The sequence below is a fragment of the Dromiciops gliroides genome, chromosome 1 (genome assembly GCF_019393635.1).
Source record: "Dromiciops gliroides isolate mDroGli1 chromosome 1, mDroGli1.pri, whole genome shotgun sequence".
NCBI classification, from domain to species: domain Eukaryota; kingdom Metazoa; phylum Chordata; class Mammalia; order Microbiotheria; family Microbiotheriidae; genus Dromiciops; species Dromiciops gliroides.
In genome coordinates, this window is record NC_057861.1 from 124,415,999 (window position 1) to 124,428,278 (window position 12,280).

The 12,280-nt window shown below is 33.8% G+C and overlaps 1 protein-coding gene across 1 annotated transcript in view; it reads left to right on the forward strand.

Moving 5' to 3' along the window:
- Nucleotides 1–12,280, forward strand: part of CSMD3 (CUB and Sushi multiple domains 3) — a 1,584,452-nt gene that overhangs the window by 1,024,070 nt on the left and 548,102 nt on the right. The window contains 2 exon segments of the mRNA XM_043974157.1: nt 7,273–7,455; nt 9,801–10,127. Of these exon segments, the coding sequence (XP_043830092.1) occupies nt 7,273–7,455; nt 9,801–10,127 (510 nt within the window).

Here is a 12,280-nt window from a genome sequence, read left to right on the forward strand (position 1 = left end):
TACATCTAGATATACCTAGATATATCCTAATACATATAACTTAGTATTTTAATTCCTTAAATAAAAATACATATCAATTTATATAAGTATATGACAAATTTTTAAAAATATAATTACTATCTAAATAATACCTAAATAACTCATAAATGCAAAATATATATATGTGTGTATATAAATACATATATACCTCCTGGACCCTTCCCAGCACACCCCTACCCTATCTTTCCAGATTAAACATTTTTATTTATATTTTTCTATTCCAATCTCTATCCTTTGCTTGCCCTTCCCCTCTCCCTTCCCCAAGGCAGTAAATAATCTGATATGGGTTATACATATATGATTATGGAAAATATCACCATATTTGTCACTTAATGAAAGAATGTGAAAAACAGCATGCCCCAACATGTTCCATTAATATCAGTTCCTTCCTTGTAGGTGGATAGTATGTTTTATTAATATTACTTTAGGATTGACTTGGACCATTGCATTGCTGATAGTAGTCAAGTCAGGAACCAGCTTTGGTTTATCAGCAGACTGTGTTTACAATTCATTCTCTTTATTCTGAGATTGAAATATGACCATTTGGTTACATTTTCTTCTATATGAGTTTACTAATCTCTCAGTCATCTCTCTGGTATTATCTACCTATACCGCCATGGGGCAGCTGGTTGGCTCAATGGCTAAGAGTGCTCAGCCTTGAGTTAGGAAGACTTGAGTTAAAATCCAGCCTCAGACACTTAATAGCTGTCTGCTTCAGTTTCTTAAACTATAAAATGTAGATCATAAGAGCATCTGTCTCTCAAGTTTCTTGTAATGATCAAATGAGATAGTATTTATTAATGTTTAGCATGCCCGTACATGGTAGGCACTTAATAAATGCTTATTTATTTCCTTTTCATATTTTAGTAGTATATTCTTTTTTTTCCCCTCGGGGCAATGGGGGTTAAGTGACTTGCCCAGGGTCACACAGCTAGTAAGTGTCAAGTGTCTGAGGCCAGATTTGAACTCAGGTACTCCTGAATCCAGGGCCGGTGCTTAATCCACTGCGTCACCTAGCTGCCCCAAGTAGTATATTCTTAATATATATTTTTGTGTGTCATGAGTCCCTTTAGCAGTCTGGTGAAACCTATTGAACATTTCTCAAGATAATATTTGTCACATACATTCATAATTGAAGGAAATATTAAATTTCTGTTAGAGGCTGGTGAAAATAAATATTTATTTTTGCATATCCAAGTTCATAGACTCCTTTGAATCTTTCCATGGGCCACAAATGATCAACCCCTACATTAGTAGAAAACACCTGCTCATATTACCTTCATCTCCTATTCATTTTTTTTACTTCAGTTTTGTTACTTTAATGACCTGAAACCTCCTATGCCTTCCATCTCTTGTCTCTTTCCCAAGAGGTCTTCAATCTTATTCAAGTTCTTCTGCAAAAGTTTTTTTTTTTTCTTCGCTATAAACATCGTCTATCATGGACATGCTTCTTTCCTCCCCAGCCTCTGAAATTTGTCTGATGTTCTTTCTAAAGTATTCATTTCAATGAACCAAATATAAAAATTAGTAAAATTTAAAAAGTAAAAAAGAACTAAAATAAATAATTTGTGTGATTATATATGTCCTTTCTAATTTGATCCTTTATTGCCTAACTCCTTACAACTCCCAAACAAATTCCGTACTTTCACCCTCATCACTATTTCTTCAACTTTCCATGATAGTTTCTGCTGGTTTTTTTTCTTTCTTTAAGATGTGTCATTTGTCTGAAAGAACCTCTTTTCTTCTCTCCCTCTACATTTCCACAGTCATCCAAGATCTACAATTAAGGAAATATAGCAGTTTTTTTCCACTTTATCTTTATATCACTATTGCCTAGCACAGTGTCATACTCATTGGAGTTAAATTAAGTGGACTGTGTAATATAAAGAGAATTAAACAAAATTGGAAGAAATAACTTCGACTCTCAGTTCTAGAACTTAGTTTCTTTACTGATAAAATCAGTTAAATGAAATTTTAGCTTTATGAGAGAAATCATGTTGTAATGGAAAGAACACCGGATTTGGAATCGAAGGCCCTGAATTGGAATTATAGCTGTGTCATCTGCTTAACTCATCATAAACTTAGGTAAATTACTTAACCTCATCTATAAAATTAGAGGCTTAGAAAAGATAGCATCTTAAATCCTTTCTATATCCAGATATGAGCCCAGCACAAAAATATAAAGATAAAATAGAAAACATTATATATTGCATTTATGTACTATATGGGACTATAGAAATATAATTATTATTCTTTATGGAATACTTGACTGGGAGTCAGGAGAGCTATATTCTCTTCCTGACTTTCCTTAATTATGTCACTTTAGGCAAGCAAATTAAACTTTTTAGCTTTTGCTTTCCTTTTCACTGGAAGAAATGGTTGGACTCAATCAACAATATTCTTTTTGGTTCTAAAATTCTATAATGTGGGCAGCTAGGTGGCACAGTGGATAAAACACCGACCCTGGATTCAGGAGGACCTGAGTTCAAATGTGACCTCAAACACTTGACAGTTACTAGCTGTGTGAGCCTGGGCAAGTCACTTAACCCTCATTGCCCTGCCAAAAAATAAAAAAATAAAATAAAATTCTGTAATGTAAGTCCAACCTCTTCCGTGACACTTGCTAGAAAAATTCAGCCAATACTAGTATTTTCTGGCTGCCCATTGCACTTACTGACTATACCATGTATTTTATCAGGTAGTTTATATTTACCCCATTCCACAACTTAAAGTCTGATCTTTTTAATATTTTAACTATTTTCCTCCTGTCTGCTTCATTTGGCCAGTTTTCATTTCCCTCAAAGAATCAACTCTTGGAGGTATCATGTCAAATACAACTCCCATATAAATCAAGAAATATTTTAAACTCTCTACCATATATAGCTTGCACTTAGAAAGAATTGAGATACCTGTAGGAGCTCAGTAAAACCTGCTAGAATTTGCATTTTATAATATATACAATTACACATATATTATGTTGTCTTAACTTGCAAAGTTTTATGCTAAGCATTATGTCATATGGTTTGAACACTGAGTGCCTCATACGCTCTAAGTATTCAAGTGCTGCCATGCTCATGCTATTTGAGTCTCTTCACCTATGCAAAAAAGGGCAGGTAAAATGTATCTTTTCATTTGCTTCCCATCATCTCATTCCCTTATTGCAAACTTACTCTCTCCAGACATTTAAAGCAACAACCTATTCTTAAAAGTGCTATAGCCTTTCCCTGCCATTTCAGGAATACTCTCAGGTTTATTTCATGCTCTTGTCACATACTCGAGGGAAAAAGGAGGAAGTAGAATAAGGTGGAGTGCCATTCTCCAATATCCTGCAAGGCTGATCTATTAATGAAAAATTTAAGATCTAAGGGCAGTCCAACTTTTTCCTGACAGTTAATTTGAAAACTGGACTTTAGTAGTCAGTCTGTTTCATATGTTCAGCTTACACTAAGGTAGCAGCAGCATATGAAAAGAATTTCAGCCCAGCACCTAAACTAGATTTGTTCAAAAATTTATTCAAAAGATAAAATTCAATGAGAATTGCTCTCCTGAATAGGTCTTGCTGGGAAGAACACCAGAGTGCAGAATATTTCAGCTGAGTGAGTTCAGGCTGTGAGATTGAATGCATTTGAACATGATATTAGTATTTTTCAGTGCTTTATTGGGACTGAATAATCTATTTTGCCTTTTGCTCTGATGCCATTTAAGTTTATAAAAGTAGTAAACAGTAGTAACTATTCCTGATTAGGTATGCATTACTATCAGGCTCTCTATATATTGAAAAGTGTTTTTTTCCTGTGGCTATTGTCATTGTTGTCACAGTAAAACGATTATATTGCCTCCAGTTTATTTTTATTAAGGAGAAAAGAGAACAGTAAAAACTACCTTTGCTCCCACACTTTCTTGCATACCACACATGAACACAGACACACAGACACACAACACAGGAAAATTAATATGCAAAAGTTTGAAAAAAATGAAATTATTGATAACAGGTATGTAGACTAGTTGGGACCATTGGTGATATTGGAAAAGCATTTTGAGTAAGCTTAATTTGTGTCTTCCAAAAACACAATGAAAAATATTTTAAAAGATTTAAATTTTACTATTGTTTTTAGTCCAGCAAACTAATTAATATAGAGCTAATCACTTTTTTGTCACTAAATACAGATATATCTTTAATTAATAGTACATGCTGCTGACCAGTTGCCAGATTATATATAATAATAAGGACTAAGTGTATCACTTACACATTGCACATTACTTCTGTGAATAATGACTTCTGACCAACACTGTAGGGCACTCTGAGAGTAATACCAAGCCCTTCCTGGCTAACAGAGACCTAATTAACTCTCTGTCCTATTGCAACCTTTTTTTTTTTTTTTTTGCAAATAGTGATGTTTTTGTTCTTTCTTTTAGGCTTTAGTGTTTAGCTTCTCAAATTTATTATGTCTTATATATTATCCTACTAGAAAACATGTCCCTTCTTTTTGTACCTGATGACTTTCAATGGAGTTCACAGAGGTATAACATAACTTCATTTGGATCTTTAATCTTAACAACAGGAAAAAAGATTAAAATCAACTCTATCAAAACATTTAAGGTGGACTGGGTATCCATGGTTCCTTCCCAGAAAAAACAACCGCCTTCCCTCCCTTGCTTTAGCTAAAATCCAACAACCCAAATATGTACAGTTCTAATGCTCAGATATTGGCTTCTCCTTCCCACTGCTGCTGGGAGGGAAAGGCACCACCCATTCAGAGGGTCTCTCAGCTACACTGCGCTCAGAAAGTCCTGGTGATTACCTGAAGTTGCTAGTATCCTTCTGGGCCATGTCTCAATCTTGATATTATTTGGACCATTTCCTTTTCATTCTCATACATTTGTCATGGCTTTTTGTCACTGAGCCTATTCATGCTCAAAGGGAGCAGGATTCTATTAACACACAAACAGCTGGGCCTGGCCAAAGCAAGCTGTCTCCATACTAATAAATATCTAGCTTGTCTTCTTGTCCTTTCTCCATGAAAAACCCCAAGCTCAGGAGACTCCTGACCCCCTGACCCTATGCCCAACTGGTCTGTCACCTTCTTACCTATAAAGCTTTGTGGATGGATTGACTCAAGGCCCATAAGTTGCTTGTCTTGGCAATTTTACGTGAACTCCAGAAAGTGAAATCTGAAACAAGATCATCAATTGGCTATGCCAATCATCCTGAACAAAAAACTGAAAAACTCTGAATAGAAGCAATTGAACTAACTACTTTTCTTTCTGAATGACTGAATTTTTTGTTTCCTCTGCTATGCAGGGCCTATGAATACTTTCACTGGGAGGATTTAAAATATACAATAGAAAGGGTTGCCATATTTTTAGGGCCTGGCAAGTGCTGTGACTAAATGGAGTCCATGATGATGATTGGTGCCATCCCAGTTTGGAAAAGGGGCTGAGGTACAGCCAAAAACATGTTCCACTCATGGGAATAAATCAGGCTCTAGAGACTTGCAAATGAATGATTGAATTGAAAGAATCACAGGTGTCAGACACAAGACTCCGGGTTCTATTGGAGTAGAACCTTTAGCAGAATCTCCTTTTAGATGGATAACTCCTACAGCCTTATTCTCAGCCAAAAATTGCCACTTCTGAAATTTACCCACCAGCCTGCTGTGCTATTTTTCAAGTTTCTGAAAGCCCTAAAGGAAACTAACTCAACAATTCATGAAAGTCATATTATTAGTTAAAGAGTCCCTGGGATTCTTTAAGTGTTCCCTGTCCAGGAAAGGGTAACAGTGATAATCTGACTCATTGTCAGAGATCCTTTTCAAATGCACTTGCTTATCCATCCATCTTGTCCTTGCTACTTTCTGTCTGTGCAAGAAGCACAGCTAAACCAGCAGGGTCCACCAGGTAATTACTTCAGTCACTGGTGAGCCAATCTAACTCTGTCAAGAAGAAAGAAACATCTATCCTCTCAGTTCTAAACACAGAAATGGGGAAAATGGGAACCCACACACATATTTTATCTACATTTCCATTGTGAATAGGTGTCTAAAATATTATGAAAAAATTAAAATAAGACATTATTAATAGAAAGAATATGGAAATTATGTTATCTTTCAGTGAGCATAATATTTTGATTGAAAGGCCTATCATTGTTTCAAAAATTATTTTTGGTTATAAAGAAAAATATTTCCTGTAGAAATAATAATTAAGGTTTTGAATCAGGATAAAAATTCACAACTTCAAAATTAAAATCTTTAGAAATGTATAGACTTTTTGTGAGTCTTTTATTATTTCCTATTACTTCTTGGACAAACCAAGAAACCAATAAAACATAGTTTAATAGGCTTTTTGTTTTGTTTCTGGTTTTGTTTTTGTGGGGCCATGAGGGTTAAGTGACTTGCCCAAGGTCACACAGCTAGTAAGAGTCAAGTGTCTGGGTCTGGATTTGAACTCAGGTCCTCCTGAATCCAGGGCCTGTGCTTTATCCACTGCACCACCTAGATGCCCCTTAATAGGCTTTTAAGGAGGAAAATCCTTTTTTCCAATATATTTACATTCTTTTAATAATCTATTATTTTTTAGTCTCAATCCCAATCTAAGTACTTAAAACTTTATGCATTAACTATATAAAGAAAATTATGTAATAAAAATAGCAATAATATTTGCTGCCAAAGTAAAAACTTTGCAATTTATAAGACCGTCTGCATACCTTGTGTCTTTTGATCTTCAAGAGAATCTTGTGAGTTGTAGGTAATATATTGTCATCCCCATTTTACAGATGAGGAAACAGGCTCATAAAAGTTATTAAATTAAATAATTCACTCATAGCCACAAAGCTTTTTAGCACTGTAAGCAGGCTTTGAACTCAGGTCTTCCTGATACTAGGTTCAAAGTTCTTTGATTTTTGCTAAATCATATGAGGAGGAGGAGGAAAAGGAAGAAAAAAGAAAAGGAGGAGGAAGAGAAGATGAAGAATTCTAACTTTTGGATCTAGCTCTATCATGTCAGTCCCTTAGTTTTCTTATCTATAAAAGAAAGTTTTTCTCTGAGGTTCTATGAATACTGTTCCATGACTCTGTGGTTAAAATCACAATGGAAAGAATTGAAGATTAGCCCAAATATGAATCCATTTCCTATTTTACTACCATGTGTGGGGCAAAGGGCAAACCCTGAAACCTAAGAATATGTGTTTAATATACTTCATCTTTCAAAGGTAATGTTTCACTTTTATTTCCAAAGAAATTGAAAAAGAGAGCTGTGGAGATCCTGGAACACCACTTTATGGAATTCGAGAAGGAGATGGATTTTCGAACAGAGATGTTTTAAGATTTGAATGTCAATTTGGATTTGAGCTTATTGGAGAGAAATCAATTATTTGTCAAGAAAATAACCAGTGGTCTGCAAACATACCAATCTGTATCTGTGAGTACAACATATTTTATTTGCACACAGTGCATTACAATATGCTGTTGTAGAGTTGTTTGTGATGGAATATAAAAATTATGGTAGAATTTGAAAGGGGGAGCAATAAACTAGGACTCTTACACTGTTATCATTCTTTCATAAAATACATTTCATTGCTACTTTAAATAAACATTTTCTTCCCTAATTGTTAAAATGATAACTAATATGATTAAATTATTAAAATGAGTGTTATATCCATCATTTACAAACTATATATTTTAAATGTCTGGGTTTGTTCATATAACATATACATTTATATGCTAATTTGAAGAAGGTGATTTATTTCATCAGGTTAGTAGATGCTGACTTGCAATCAAGAGTATTTAAATTATTTAAAGATCTTTTCCTATGTATAATGCATTAACTTATTTTTGCTCTTAAATGCTTACTCACACACAGAGGGATGTACTTCATTTAGTTGCTTCCTATTTATGTTGTGCATAATGAACTGTGCCAAGGCCCTGATATACAATGTTCTTGGGTTGAAAGTATATTATTCCAAATATATATACTTAAACATTATGGTGTAATTACACTAAAAATTTAATCTCCATTATCTATTGATATATTCCATGTTCAATAAAATTCTATCTTAATTAGCAACCAATAAAATTGGGAGAATGTGGCTGTGACATTAAGCATAAAGACAAGTATTATTAGGTATGTGTGATGTGACCATTTGAATTAATAAAATGATAATACATGAGCTAGAAAAGATACAGGCAGTATAGTAGTATGGGAAGTCACATATCATAAGCCTTTTCCTGTATTTTTGTTTGTCTATATGCAGTTTCTAAAATCATATTGATGACTTTAAGACCTACACTTCCAGGATTCTTTATTTGAATGAGAAAATTGTGTTGTAGCTTTTTCCGATATAAATATATTTTTGGATTAAAAAAGTAGCTTAATTTAGTGCTGTTAATGTACTTTATTACATGCCTAGAGGTTCAGCAGTTTAAGGTACAGTATAAATCAATCCAATCAACTCTATTAAACTTGTTTTGGTGAAGAACCAAAGAGAGAGGACATAAGACCCTTATGATTCTTAAAGTATCAGAAGACTATTAGTGGTTTCTATTTTCTTATCCTAGATATATGTTACCATAGTTACTGGAGCTATTGGATACTGATAAGATAATAGGAAATTTGAGAAATCTATTGATAGTAGCATTTTTCTCAAATTATACACAAGAATTATTTTCCTCCCCACCTTTCATCCCCACTCTTACCATTTCTTCCTTAAGCCTAAAGAAGTTCACTGATTTATTTGTTAAATTAGGCTTTCTATTTAAGTGTTGCTTAGAGACCCTGAACAAGGTTGCCTCATGGAAAATTAGCTATGATGGGGGAAAAAGTGAGGTCTTGACTCCTCCCATGCCAAGCCTCTGAGAACAACTTACTTTGTTCTCCTACAGTACAGCTTTATAAATTGGGGCAAGATTTTCTTAGAAACTAAAAACTAAGCTTGAGGCCCACTTCTACTCAACTGCTATTGTAAACATAGCCACCGGTAATCACTATTACAATGGTATTATATCTCTATACAATGTTTTTTTTGGGGGTGTTTTTGCCCCCACTATAAGTGTGTAACCACAGTCTTGGAGAAAATCAAGCTTACAAGACCATTTGTTTGTTGTTGTTGTAGTTTTCCCCCAAGATTTAAGGTTATTCTGTAAAATTCTTCATATTTAAGAAATGCAGAACATAACCTTAAACTGTGCACAGAGATCTAATAAGGACATTTTAAATTATTATTTTTGACCTGAACTTGTGGTTCCATGAGTTTAGTGAGCTCTCCATGGAGAAAATTCCTGTACTGATTGAGTTTCCCAGCTCATAATTTCACAGACTTTCCTGGGGCACTAAGAGTTTAAATGACTTGTCCACAGTCACATAGAATGTGTCCGAGGCAAGATTTGAAACTAGGGTCATCCTGAGTCCAAGGCTGGTTTCCTTTTAACTATGCTCTGCTGCTTTCCAGAAAGAATATAATCAATTCTATCTCTAAGGAGTGGTTTATTTTGTAGTTATTTATATATTCCAGTTATACTTCTGTTATTTAGCTTTTTGATCAATGTGATTATATGATTGAAAAAGTTAGGTAGTTTTAATGTATAATTTGGGCCCAAGTTCCTTTATTTCAATAATTTTATTTATTATTTAAATAATGGTTCCTTTAAATGTTGAATGTTAATTGACTGAGGAAATAATCATTTACAGTACCTTTGGGGAAAAATTTTCTAAAAATAGCAGGTGAAGCTTTTAAAAAAGCATAATACTCTAAATTTTTTTTTTGACAGTTCCTTGCCTTTCTAACTTTACTGCGCCTATGGGGACAGTTCTTTCTCCTGATTACCCAGAAGGATATGGAAATAATTTAAATTGTATCTGGACAATCATCTCAGACCCTGGGAGTCGGATACACCTTTCATTTAATGACTTTGACTTGGAATCCCAGTTTGACTTCCTTGCTGTTAAAGATGGTGATTCTCCAGACTCTCCAATCCTTGGAACATTCACTGGTGCTGAGGTTCCTTCTCATCTCACTAGCAATAGTCATATTCTGCGCCTGGAATTTCAAGCAGACCACTCAATGTCGGGCCGTGGCTTTAACATAACATATAATAGTAAGTCATTTTCAATATTAAATGGAACATAGACAATTAAAACTGGAGATGATCCTATAAACCACTGAGTCTACTCCTCACTTAACAGATGAAGATGCTAAGGCCTAAAGAGTTTCCTAAAGTGACAGAGGTAACATAGATCATATTAGAAATCTGGTCTCTTGGTACTTAGTCTAGTCCTTTATCAGAGTTATTGTTGTGTATAAGGCAAGTACCACAAAATATATGTAGCAAAGACAAATTCAATTAGAGAAGAGCACAAATCTCCATAGGAGAAGAGATGTCACTGTATTGGGGAAAGACAGATTTGGCAGTAGATTAAAGACTTGGTTGAGGAGGATGCAAGGGGAGGGAAAAAAAGGAAGGTTGGGGAGGAGCTTACCTGGGGTTTAAAGAAAAGGGCCAATAGTTTTACTAACTAGATGCTAACTTCATTTGTTTTCATCTATTTGTAAATAGCCTTTAAATTTTAATTCCCTGGAGCAAAGTACTATTTGTTAAAACCTAATTGAGTCTCCTTTCAACTACTGACAGTTGTTGCTTTACATAAATTTGCTTGGCAAATTTACCTAAAGAATTTTAAAAAACCTTTACCTCGACTTTACCTAAAGAATTTAAACAATTTAAAAAATATTTCAAAATGATATTTTGTCAATTCACACAATTGACATCCCTTGGGAATTCAGGTCTTTCTGACTCCTACATTTTTATCCATTACACAATTCTCCTTCTCTTTCAAAAGAAATACCTATTTAAAATCATACTAGTTTTTAAAAATATTAATTAGATGGCAACAAAATATCTTATTGCATAGAATATATCAACCAAGTAAATAGGATTATTCACATATTGCATAATTCAATTTATTGTCCTTTTGTTAGACTTGATTTTTCTTAGGGAAAGGTCACTTTCTTTCTGTGTTTCAGATACAAATTGATATTTACTTCTCAGGGAAATGAGGCAATAGAAAATTATGTATAATGTGAAATGGAAAGAATCCAGGAATGGATTGATACATATACATACATAATACATATGTACACATACATAAATACAAACATATGTACATATACATATTGATGTTTCTGTGTGCAGTGGTTCTACCAAAAGTCTTAAAATGTGGAATATGAAGGAACTTTTCCTTTTTTTCCTTTAAGATACTTGGCTTTGTTAGTTATCAACCAGCTAGATGATATAATAATATATTGTTATATGAAAACAGGATTAAAGGTCTCTTCATAGTGGCCCTTTGCAGATAAGAGAGTTTTTTTTTCTCCCAATGCCCAGTTTAGACACTTAATAACAATATGCCTTTGTAGTCTTTTCAAAGTGTCACTGGTGATGAATACTGTCAGTAAAAAGTTGTTCAAATGTAATTGCATTTCATTAAAGTGAAATCAGTTGTGAATTGTGCCATGGCAGCATACTATATAAATCTATTGCCCTGGGAGATTTGGACACCTTTTTATACTTATATATTCATAGATATTTGTATAAGTCCATATAATTTTTATTTCTATGAAAGTACTTCATTTTCAATTTTCATGTTTATTATACCTTTAGGATTGTCATGTCACTTTATTTACATTTTCCATGTCATGCTTTGGTGATAAGTATACATAATTATTCACTGTAGGCACCTACCACTGCATACCATGAAAATAACTGTGTATAGTGTCAGTCAAATATTGTTTTTATTTATTTAATGAAATTTAAGCTTAGATTAAAGCACTCCTTCAAAATAAAAGACTGATGAGAAGGATAATCCCCCATAAACTATAAACTATTCATTTGACATAGTAAAACTGAACCGTGAGCAATATTCAATAGTATATAGTTATACCTCATGCATTTTCTATAGTTTGTGATCTCAAGTAGTATCTCCTTTTCATTGCAATATTATTAAATACATATTTATCATTTTATTAGATAGGGTAAATGATGGTAGCTTTAACATATGTAACCATATATAAATGTGTGTTTTACTCACACACACACACACGCACACGCACGCACACACACACACACAGTTCCATGCATTGTGCTAATCCCTTGAGATAAAAAAAAAACCAAACCAAAAACTGACCTTGTCTTCAAAGAACTCACATTGTATTGGAGGAGAGAGCATGTAAACAACTCTAAATACAGAAAAC